Genomic DNA, 12,585 nt, shown 5'->3' with positions numbered 1-12,585 from the left:
CATCTGGGTTGGTTCCATATCTTAGCTATGGTAAATAATGCTGAGGTAAACATAGTTGTGCTGGTAGCTTTAGTATGGTCTTGTTTGTGATCATTCTAGTATATGCCCAAAAGTGGGATTGCTGGGTCATAGGGGAGCTCTATGTGGAGTCTTTTGAGGATCCTCCATACTGCTTTCCAGAGTGGCTGAACAAGTTTACACTCTCACCAACAATGCAGTAGGGTTCCCTTCTGTCACATCCCCTCCAGCATCTGTTGTTATTAGATTTCTTGATTATAGCCATTCTAACTGAGGTGACGAATCTCAGTGTTGTTTTGATTTGCATTTCTTTTATGGCTAGAGAGGTTGAGCATTTCTTCATATATCTATTGGCCATTCTTATTTCCTCTTCAGAGAAGTTTCTCTTTAAGTCTTTAGCTCACTTATTTATTGGGCAGTTGTTTCTTTGAGGATTTGTTGTTGGGGGATTTAATTTTTTGAGTTCCAAATATATTTTATATATGAGACCCTTGTTTGTTGCATGGTTACCGAAGATCTTCTCCCAATCCGTAGGCTTTAAATGCTTAAATAGTGATACAGGTTGGTCCATTGTAACAATGAGATGTACAAGACACTATGTTGAAAAACGAACTTTACAATTTAAGTGGGGAGGAGGGGGAGGAGGGAGTATAGTTGTGGAAGTGGGAGGGAAGAGATGGTAGGGGAAAAACAAAGGAGGAGGTAACAATGCTTGAAAGAAAATGTACTCATTACCTTGCTCATGTAACTGTAACAATAAAAGCATATTTAAAAAACAATTACCTTTTTCTTGAAATATTCAAATCACTGAAGGAATTAAAAAACAAACACAAATGAAATGGTCATTGTGTGACCTGAGAGAGTGGTGCAGTTTGAATTTGCCAGTTCAGTAACAGGAGACACAGGCAGCATCAAAAGTGTACTCCAGTTTGAAGTAAAATAAAGTCTTCATGATTAAACATCACTTAAAACATTAGGCCTCATTTATGCTTCATCTGCTAATGGAGTAACAAAGACTAGATTTATTTCACCAACTAAAACATCTAAAAACTGGACAAAATACATTAATTTTTCATCATTGAACATCAGATAGGGGAGAACAAAGTTATCTGAGAGGGACAATAAATAACACAATCCTTGTGATTGTTCACAATGTACTATATATTTTTGGATTTATAATACATGGCAGTTAAATGTATGACAATAAAGCCACAAAAACCAGAGGTGAAATGAAAGTGCACAGTTTTGAGGATTTTATTCTATTTGTTAATATAATTCAAAGGTAGATTCTTATACATTAAGGATCTGTCCCATAATCTTTTTTTTTTTTGTCATGGGGCTTAAATTCTGGACCTGAGCACTGTCCCTAAGCTCTTCAGCTCAAGGCTAGCACTCTACCACCTGAACTACAGCGCCACTTCTGGTTTTCTGGTGGTTTATTGGAGATAAGAGTTTCACGGACTTTCCTGCCTGGGCTAGCTTTGAACCACGATCCTCAGATCTCAGCCTCCTGAGTAGCTAGGATTACAGGCGTGAACCACTGGTGCCCGCTGTCCCGAATGTAACCTTTTAAACAAGCACTAAAAAACTTATAGCTAAGAAGATAGTGTTGCAATTGGAGGTGTGACTCAAGTGGTAGAGCACAGCCTTGCACAAAACAGCCATGTGAGAGCGTGAAGTACAGAGTTCAAATCTGAGTACTGGCACACACCTAAAAAGAAATATGTGAGATAAAATAGAGATTGTAAAATATTCATTTAGCCTAAGGGATATTTTAAAAAGAGAACAAAGAATATATGGAACCAATGGAAACATCACAAGATAGTTGATTTAAACCTAAACATTAATCTAAATGCTTTAAACACTTCTAGAGGTTGTCTGATTGGATAGAAAAGGATAGCACAATTATATGTTACCTGTAAGAATCATACTTAATTTTTAAAGATACAATTGATTACTTGTAAGGGGATGTTAAAGATGAACAATATTTTTTATTGTGAAAATAGCATACAGAAGGGTCACAATTACATGAGCAAGGTGATGAGTACATTTCTTATCAAGCATTATTGCCTCCTCCTATGTTTCCCCTTCCCCTTCCTATCCCTTCCCATCTCCACTCCCCACCCCCCACCCGCCAGGCCAAAGTTGTAAAGTTCATTTTTTGACATGACGTCTTGTATATCTCATTGTTGCAATGGGTCCACCTGTATCCCTATTTAAACAATTGGGTTTTTTTCCCTTCCCTTCCAACAAATTATACCAACATTAAATACAGTGAAAACAGGGGTTATAACATGGGGGAGGGACATACAAAGCAACAAAGAAATATCTTATAAATATGTTAAAAACAATAGCAAGAAAGAAAAAACATTTGGGTCCTTATCTTGGGGTTCATTTCGCCTAACATCAAGATGAACAATTTTAACACTAATATAAAACTCAAATAACCATATTAATAACTAAACATAATACATTGAAAAGCAAAGAACATCATAGATTATCATAATTTTAAGTGGTAAATGTATAAATAAGACAGAACAAGACTAAACATTCATATAGTGCTTCAAAATATATGAAGCAAGAAATTCATAGAACTGCAAGGAGAAATAGACAAATCTGCAACTAAAGTCAGTTTCATCATTGTCTCTGTAAAAATGATAAAGCAAGCAGATCCCATCAGAATTCAAGAACAGCATGAACAATATGATCTAGTTGACATTTGTAGAACTTGCTACCAAAGACAATAGAGTATATACCTATTTCACATGTACTTGGAACATTTATTAATATAGTCCATATTCATGTCTATACAATAAGCTGTAATCATGATAATGATTCATATTATATTTAAAACCTATCTTCTGTGAACGTAATGGTGTTGAATAAGAAATCAACAAGAGAAAGATGTCTGGAAAATTCCATTTTACATTAGGGAAAAACAAGTCCAAAAAAGAAATCAAATGGAAATCAGGCTGGAGGTATGGTTCAGTGGTAGAGAACTTTGTGTAGCATTTATGAAGTTCTGGGCTCAATCCCAGAACAGCCAAAAAAAAAGGTTTAAAGAGAATTAGAAGGTACTTTGAGTGAAAATGAAAAGCTCAACTTATAACTTGTGGGATATGACAAAAGAAATACATAGGGCAATTTTATAGTACTAAATACATATGTTAAAACAGAATAACACAGTTTTGTAGTTCCTCAAAAAAATAAAAGAAATAAAAACAAAACATGCAACCACACAAAAACACATACATGAATATTTACTGCAACATTATTCACAATACTTAAAAGGTGGAAGAATTTCCTTTAGCACTTACTTCTTCAAGCTCCATGGAAACCATCAGATGCAGGGGTCCAGAAGGTATTTAATTACCATAGCAAGAACAGCGTTCCCTCCCCTTTCTGCTAAGGCTGAATTATCTGAGTAGAATTTTAGAGGGCACAAGCAAAGAACACAAAGACATGTACTTAGGTTACCTACCACCTTAGTCACCTGCCCACGTATGTTTCTGAAAAAAAGACGAAAGGCTCTGAAATTTGGTCAAGGGCAGCACCTTATGAGTGTGTCTCTTTGTCGTCTTCCCCATACTGTGGACTGCCTGGGTCCCATAGCTCTCTCCTCTAACAAAGCTAAACTTCTGAATGAACACTACCATTGCTCAAAATTTTCAAAACTGACATTAGGCTAACAATCATATTTCCTCAAGTCTACCTAGCACTGCACTATTGTTTGGAAATATTAAATAAATGTGCATTTTAAAGCAATATGATAGACAAAATCTCAATGTCATGCTTAAACCAAGATAAAAATTCCAAAAATTCTTACGTAATCACAAAGACCCTGAATAGCCAAAGTAAATCTGAGTTAAAAAAAAGCAATGCTGGAGCTATCACCAATCACAAATATCAAACTTTACTACCAAACTATGATGAACAAAGGAGCTTGGTTCTGGCCTAAAAATAGGCCCAAAGACCAATGAAATAAACTGGAAGACTCAGAAATACACCCATTTACTTAGAGTCATCTGACATTTGACAAGGGAGCTAAACACATATTTTGGAATAAGGACAGCCTCTTCAAAAAATAGTGTTGGTCAAACTGGACATTCACATGTAGAAGACTGAAATTGGATCCCTGTCTTTCACCTTGCACTAATATCAACTCAAAATGGATGAAAGACCGAAATGCCAGACTTGTAACCTTAAACTACTACAGGAAAGAGTAGGAGAAATATTAGAACTTATTGGCCTAGGCAGGAACTTTCTGAGTAGACTTCCAAGAGCATTGTAGACATTTGATAAATGGGATTGCATTAAACTAAGATGTTTCTGTACAGCAAAGGAGTTAGTTACTAAGCTAAACAGCCTACAGAGCATTACCATCTAACCCTCTCCCAAATCAATAACTCATTAAATAGTCAAAGAAACCAAAGAGAGACTTCTGTAAAGTAAGAATGGACAATAAATAAACAAAGGAAATGCTCAACATCCCTGACCACAAAGGAAATGAAAATCAAAACAACGTTGCAATCCCATCTCACCTCAGTAAGACTGACCATCATTAATAACAAATGCTACCAGGCATGGTCCCTCATGCCTGTAATCCTAGCAACTCAGGAGGCTGAGATCTGAGGACTGCTGTTCAATGCCAGCCCAGGCAGCAAAGTCTGTGAGACTTTAATCTCCAATAAACCACCAGAAAACCAAAAGTGGCACTGTGGCTTAAGTGGTAGAGTGCTAGCCTTGACCTGAAGGGCTGAGGGACAACGCTCAGGTCCAGAGTTCAAGCCCCATAACCACCACCACCAACAACAAAAATAACAAATGCTGTTGGGGATTTCTGGGGAAGGAAGCCCTGTTGCACTAATAGCGGAAATGTAAACTAGTACAACCACTCTGAATGGTGGTTTGGAGTTTCATCAAAAAACTAAACATAGAACTAACTATTTTATGATCCAGCAATACTACCCTTGGATATTTATCCAGAAGACCGCAAGTTAGGATACAGTAAAGACACTTGCAGATCCATGCTCATTGCTGCACTATTCATGATAGTCAAATTATGTAACGAGCCCAGATGCCCTACAACAGATGAATGGATCAAGTAAATGTGGTATATATGTACAATGGAATTTTACTCATCTATCAGGAGGAATAAATATTATGCTATCTTCAGGAAAATGAATGGACCTTGGGAAAAATGCTAAGTAAAGCAAATCAGGCTCAGAGAGACAAACAGTACATGTTTTCTCTCATATATGGAAGTTAGATCTAAACAGGGTTTTATGCATATACACACAAACAGATGAAAGAATGGTATACTTAGGGGAGAAGTCCAATGGTGAATACTTCTGAACAGCTAACAACCTGTGTATCAAAATGAATATCAGGAAGCAGAAACAAGTTTTGGGGAGAAGGGCAAAGGAGTTGCACATGAGTGGATGGAGAAAGGGTGAGCAAATGCAGTCCTTATTATATTCAATGTACATATTGTAAAAACTGAACTGCATAACTTGAGAGTAGGGATGGGAGATGGTAAATGAGGAAGAACGATGGAATGTGTTACATTGATTAAGAGGCATTGTACTCAAACTTGGCTTCTAGAATTGAAATCTTTTTGTACAACTACTTAATTAGAAACATTATAAAAGAAGTGATTCATATAAGCATTAAATGTACAGTTTGTATGTGCCTAGTTGGATTTATTTTCTATCTGATATAGGATACTGTTATGAACTTGATCTCTCTTCTGAGTAGAAACTTGGAATTTTGTGAGATTATTTTCCCTGTGTTAAAAAATTCTCTTCCAAGTGAATTAGCTTAATTTTGTGTTCATTAATAATGACTCATGCTCAGGGGAGCAAATAATAAAACTGAAAAACATATTAAAAAAAAGAAATACCATGGTGAAAACCATCGGCACAATTAATACACACATACAAAGAATGACAAGGTGAAACAGACTCTGTTTGAGGGGAATACTAGCGGGCGAGTTTGGGTTAATAAGGGGAAGTGAATGAGAATGAATATGATGAAATAGTTTGCATCTGTGAAAAGAGAACAGTGAAAGGTGTTGAAATTGCTTTAAGAAGGAGGCAGAGGAAAAGGGAGAGTAATAGGGAGGGCGAGTTTGATCAAGATATGTGTATACGTGTGTGGAAATGTCATAATGAAACCTGTAACTTGTATGTTAATAAACAAAAAAAACCCCAAAAACCAGAAAACATATCCATTTTAACTACTTGCTTCCCTTCTTAGAAATTCACCTGTACTCATTACATGAAGGCAGAAAGAACAGCAGAGGCTGAGAATAGATTGAAGGAGCAGGGTCCTTGGGATAACATGAGAATGACAAAAAATAAAGTAAAATATCCAGGGATGTACTAGTGGCTAGTAGTCCTAGGAGAAGATGAAGCCACAGAAGAATAAAGACATACCATATGGTGAAGGGACTACATTTGACCTCCAGAATTAGCAAAGACCAAAATGAGTGACAGTACCTCACGTTGTGGGGGAGGGTAAGGACAGGGGAAGGGGTTTAAGGTAGTGAAGCAAAGAAGTAGGCTGGCTCCTGACGCACTTTCTGCCTGTGGGAGGAGAGCGAGAGACCCGAGTCCACTGGTGACGTTTTCCTCACGTGATCAGGAGCCGATGTGTGCAGATGTCCCTCTCTTCCAGGTACCAGCTTCTTAATGCTGTGGAAGATAGCAGACTTGAGACTGACAGACAGAGGGGCAACTGCAGGTCGGTAAGAACCGGGGATCTGTGAGGTAGGAATGGTAAAGGACAGAGGCAACCAAGGATCGTGTCTGTTTTCAAGATCCCATTGCCTTTCCTCTCCTGATTCGTTTTGGTGCAGAAAATTTTGTGTGAGCATTGGGGGAGAGATCTTATTTCCCTGGGGAAATGTGGGCTTTTTGGCAGAAGGAAATGTGAAAAGGATAGCTGCAGATCCATGACTGCCTGCACACTCCTGGGGGAGGAATGACAGAAAGCAAAGACCGAAGCAGATTCAAGACTAGATTCTCTCTATTTCTTTCCAGATGCTCACCCCCGTTGGTGCAAGAAATAGAGGGCTTGTTTGTGGTGGGAAGATTGAGAGGGGTCAGGGATAGAGGATATGTACCGCTTGGGATCTCCTAAAAAGCTGGTGATTGAGCTACTTGTCATCTGTTGGAGGAGGAGAGCTGGAGAGGGGGCTGAGAAGGAGCTAATCCCTTCCCTGCAGAGCTGTGGAAAGGAGGTGCAGGGCTGGAGGGGGGGTGACCCCTGGACGTGGAAGACAGATTCTGCAGGTGGTGTCTGCCTGAAATTTCTAAATGTGTTCTCCACTCTCCATCCATTTTGGAGTAAAAAATGGGATGAAAGAGTCAAGGATGAAGATATTGCAAAGAGGGGAACAGGTTTAGCCTAGGGACCAGCATCCTACTAGGTAAGAATGGCTTACAAACTAGGGAGGGCTGAAAGGAGGCATCATGAACCAAAAATATTACTGAGTTTGGAAATACTTTGTTTCTTTCATTGCAGGAAAATGTGGTCTTTCTATATATGTGAGGAGGGAGAGGTGTCAGAAGTGCTTTGGCAATTTCTGCCTCTATCATCTTCATTTTCAGAGACAAGCTGGACTTTTTTTCTACTTGGGTACCCTGGAGTGTGGGGGGTGGGGAGAAGGTTAGATTGCAGAGAACTAAGTTCAGCAGGATCTGCCTTCTGCACATCACAGACCTGAAGTCCATTCATTTCAGTGCTCTAAAATGAGATAGAAAAGTGAGAGATAATTTAAGAGGAGTATTCAGAAATATAAGTACACTTTGGAAATATTTCTTTTCCATTCATCAGTGACAGGAAAAAATGAGGTTCTTAGAATCGTCAAGGGGAATTAGAAAGATCAAGGCAAAGGGTAAGGGGGTGGTAAGAACTGGGAAATTTTGACAGAGTCTGAAGAGAATCTGTGTCCCTCTGGCCCATCATTTGCTTTCTGAATTCTTTTAGCATCTGTCTCTCTTCTCTCTCCAGGTGTTCAGATCGGTGGTTGTGATCATCAACCCAGACAGGAAAAAGAAAGGCCTGCAGTGTCAGTGCAGGTCAGTGGGAGAAGGGATCTGATCACAATCCCTGAGCCAGAGCAGAGGTTGGGGAGGTGACAGCATGCCATCACTCCCCCAGTCCTCCTTGTTACACTTTCAGATGTGACCATCATCAATGTCTATGGTACTTTATGACTGGTGAGAATGGAGGGGGGAGGGAAGGAAAGTGAGAAAAAGGAGGTGTGGCCTCTGTGATGCCCTTTGAGGAGATCATAGTAGCTCTTAAGACTGATAACTGGCCTAGTTCTCTTCCTGTTGAGCCTTAGAACTGCAGAAAAGGGAAACAAATAAAATATCCCAGCATTCCTTTAGTTGTGTGTAACTCAGGACTACCCCTTTAAAATTGCTGTCTGCATAGCCAAAGCCAGAGCCAAGTTGAGAAATCTGCTCCTATAAATTTCTGAACACGGCTCCTTCCACTGTGGAAGCTTCCACAAAGTTGGTTCAAACACAACTATGTTGTGAAGTGGGAAGGAAAAGAAGGAATGTAAGAGGGGAGTGCAACTGGAAGGTGGGACAGGGCCAAGAGAGCCCGTAGTTAAGAAAGGCAAGCACTACTCAGGCCCATATTTCACCCCCAGGCCCTCAGTGTTCTATGTCTCCTCTTTGTCTCCTAGAACAGGTAAAAAAAAAGGACAAGCTTAACATGGAAAAGTTCTACAAAGAAAAGGAAGGAAAACCAGAAAACGAAGGAACTGGTGAAGATGAAGGGAGTACAGAAGATGAAGGAAATGCAGATGAGGAAAAGTCTAATGCAAAGGGGAAGGCAGCACGGGAGGGCCAGCTGGAGGGTGAGGGAGGGCCAAAGGAGGAGGGCCACCCCCGGGATGAGGACAAGTCAGGGAAGCAGGGAAAGTCGTCAGAAGATGAGGGCCAGCCACCAGGTGAGGGCAAGGCAGAGCCCCAGGCCAAGGCAGCCAGCGAGAAGCGTGCCACAGAAAAGCGTCCGGCTGAAGATTACGTGCCCCGGAAAGCAAAAAGAAAAACCGACCGCGGGACGACGGATGACTCTCCCAAGAACTCTCGGGAGGATTTACAGGACAGGCATCTGAGCAGTGAGGAGATGATGAGAGAGTGTGCTGATATGTCCAGGGCTCAGGAAGAGCTAAGGAAAAAACAGAAAATGGGAGGATGTCACTGGATGCAAAGAGATGTGCAGGATGCATTCGCCCCAAGGGGTCAACGGGGTGTCAGGGGAGTAAGGGGCGGAGGGAGGGGCCAGAAGGACTTAGAAGATGTCCCGTTTGTTTGATGACCTCGGCCTTTAATTCTAATTTCTCTGATGGGAATATTCCCAGCCCTGCTTTCCCTGGCAGGCATTTGCCAGGCTATGTGCTTTCACCTATGCTGATAACTCTCCTTTAGGTGTCACTGTCCTCCAGCAAACTTTTCACCCATGTGCATGAAAATATGTTCATGGTATACTGTAAAATAACAATAAAGAATACAGTTTGCAGAACCACAGATTCAGTATCAGCCCATTTTTGGGGGGGAAAGTTGCATAACATATCCATACACAGGAAAACTCTGCAACTGAGCAGATCAAAGAGAAATAATGGTTTTCCTTGTGTTGTGGGACTAAGGGTGATTATTCTTTTTTCACACACTAAAGAGTAGGCTGAGAGTATGGTTCCATGGTACAGTGACCTTGGGTAGAGTGCACTACAAAAAAATTACTCTTGTCATAAAGGAAGGAATAAAAGATAAAATAGTTTGGAGAACAATATGTAGCAGGCAATTAAAATTCCTTTAGCTTGTGAAGACACATAAAATTCTTATCAGAACACGAAGTGATAAGTAAAACTTATATTACTAGTACTTAAAATTGAAGGAATTAACCTGGCAATCCTTATAGATTCATTGCTGTATGGAACAACCTTGTCATCTGTAAAAATGAGACTAAAACTTACCTCACAACTGTTGTGTTGGCTCCTACATTCTCCCTTCACTGGCAGTTTGTGATCAGCCATGCAGGGGAGAACAGATAGAGGAAGTCCCACCTGTGTCCAGAAGCTGAGAGGTGGGTGGCAACATCCTTGGGCTAATATCATACCTGCTGGGCACTGTCTTGGGTCTTATACCCTTTGGTTGATAGGCTTATAGTCCTCAAGTTAATGCCTTTGATTTTCCATGAGTTCCTGGTAAGTTGAATATCCATTATGTTGCTTTCTTGTATGTTTATTTATTTTATTATTTTAAGTAGATGTACAAATGGGCTTAAACTCATGAACCAGTTTATGTGGCCTTCTGAATTCTGGAGAATGTGTCTTCTCAATTTAGACTTGTGTTCATCCTGACATAAAATGTGTAAAAAATTACTTGTAAAGTCTTAACTGATGTGTGTCAGACATTTTAATTACCCCAGTAGATTTGCCCTTTCCAAAGTAAAGAATTTATGTTAATCATTTTGCTACCCCATAGTACATAATAGAAGTTTAAAAATTGAATACATTAACCATTGAGAGAAAGGCATAATTCTTGGCCCAGTTCTGCCTGATTGACTACATAGCCTTGAGCATGTAATTTCACTCTATAGCAAGTGAAACTAACCACTTCAAAAGGAACACATCAGGAGAGGGAACATACTAGAATCCATTACTAAATGATTTTAACATTGTATATAGTAGTGTATTTCAAGGTTTGCTTGGTACTAGCAGACTACCTATATCAAAGTACTAGCAATCTTGTTGAAAATGCAAAGTCCTGGCTTCCACATCAGAGTCAATGCATCAGAATCTCTTGATTTGTCAAACATGTGTCTTCTGCTTTTAGTTCACTTCTATTTGCAGCAAATGACATTATGCATGAAATTTGAAAATCTCGTAGAGTAAAAAAGTTTATTGTTAAAACTTGCAATCCACCTTGCCATTTAAGTCTCACTCCCCAGAGGCTACTGCCATAAGCATGTTTAGTTTATTCTGGTTCTTGTCTTTATATTTCTGAATGTGTTTATGTTGCTATTTTAACAGCAGTATTGAAGCATATAACTCATGTCATAAAATTGATCCCATTAAAGTACACAGTTCAGTAGTTTTTAGTATATTGCCAGAGTTCTCAAATAATATTATCTAGTTTCCAAATTAACATTTCCATCACCCTAAAAAGAAATCCTATTCTCAGTAAGAAGCACATATGACCATGTCATCTTGTCTCTAGCACCTGGCAAGCACTGATTCTCCCTCTCTGCCTTACTCCCCCCTACCTCTCTGTACTAGGGTTTGAACTCTGGACTTTATACTTGCTAGACAGGGGTGCTCTATTATTGAACCACACCTCCAGCACAGATCTCTTTTTGATCTCTATGGGTTTTCCCATTTGGATATTTTATGTAAACAGAATCATGCAATATGTGACCTCTTGTGGCCACATTATGGCTTCTTTTACTTGCCATAATGTCTTCAAGATTCATCCATGTTATAAAATATATACTAAATACTTATGTACATTTTTGTGTGTGTTTTCAGTTTTCTTCGGTTTATACTTAGGAGTAGAATACTGAGTTGAATGATAACTGCTTAAAATTTGAGAAATTGCCAAATTGTTTTCTAAAGTAACTGTGATGTTTGACAATCTCATCTGCAGTATATGACAATTTCAAATTTTCCTTATCTTTATCAACAGTTAACTATTGACTGTAGTCTTACAGTAATATTAGTGGATATAGGGGCTGGGAAGGTAGCTCAGTGGTAGAGTGCATGCCTTGCATGCATGAGGCTCTGGGTTCGATTCCTCAGCACCACATAAACAGAAAATAAAAAAGCCAGAAGTGGCGCTATGGCTCAAGGGGTAGAGTCCTAGCCTTGAGCTGAAGAGCTGAGGGACAGCGCCCAGGCCCAGAGTTTAGGCCCCATGACCGGCAAAAAAAAAAAAAAAAAAAAAAAAAATATATATATATATATATATATATTAGTGGATATAAAGTAGTATTTCATGGTTTTGGTTTGCATTTTTCTAATCGCTAATGATGTTGGGCATATTTTCTATAATCAGTTTGTTTTTTTTTGTTGTTGTTGTTGGTCATGGGGCTTGAACTCAGGGCATGGACACTGTCCCTGAGCTCTTTTCCTCAAGGCTAGTGCTCTACCACTTTGAGCCACAGGGTCAGTTCTGGTTTTGAGTGGTTTATTGGAGATTAGAATTTTACAGAGTTTCCTTTGAATCGTGATCCTCAGATCTCAGCCTCCTGAGTAGCTAGGATTACAAGTGTGAGTCACCAGTACCCGGCTTCTATAATCAATTCTTTTTGTTTGTATTACATGGGTTTGAACTTGAGGCCCTATGCTTATGATGCAGGTACTTTACCTTTGAGCCACTCCTTCAGCCCCAAATGTATTCTTTTGCCCAATTTAAATTGAGTTAATTTTTTAAATTGTTGAGCTGTAAGAGTTAATTTCTGAGTTTGAGTTATTTCTTTGCTAATTTTAGTTTCTATCTACTGATATTCTAAAATAACAGTGGAATAATTCTATGAAACTCTATG

General features: G+C 39.3%; 1 protein-coding gene across 1 annotated transcript; it reads left to right on the top strand.

Moving 5' to 3' along the window:
• The first annotated feature begins 8,751 nt into the window (after positions 1 to 8,751).
• On the top strand, positions 8,752 to 9,357 carry Tceal5 (transcription elongation factor A (SII)-like 5). The gene has a single exon (XM_013036599.1). The coding sequence runs from the start codon at positions 8,752 to 8,754 to the stop codon at positions 9,355 to 9,357; it is 606 nt and encodes a 201-aa protein (XP_012892053.1).
• The last annotated feature ends 3,228 nt before the right edge of the window (positions 9,358 to 12,585 follow it).

Source organism: Dipodomys ordii, unplaced genomic scaffold (genome assembly GCF_000151885.1).
Source record: "Dipodomys ordii isolate 6190 unplaced genomic scaffold, Dord_2.0 Scaffold303, whole genome shotgun sequence".
NCBI lineage: Eukaryota > Metazoa > Chordata > Mammalia > Rodentia > Heteromyidae > Dipodomys > Dipodomys ordii.
This window is presented reverse-complemented; position numbering and strand designations above follow the sequence as displayed.

Coding starts and splice junctions, on each gene's coding strand:
- Tceal5 (XM_013036599.1), top strand. CDS start 8,752: ATGGAAAAGTTCTACAAAGAAAAGGAAGGAAAACCAGAAAACGAAGGA.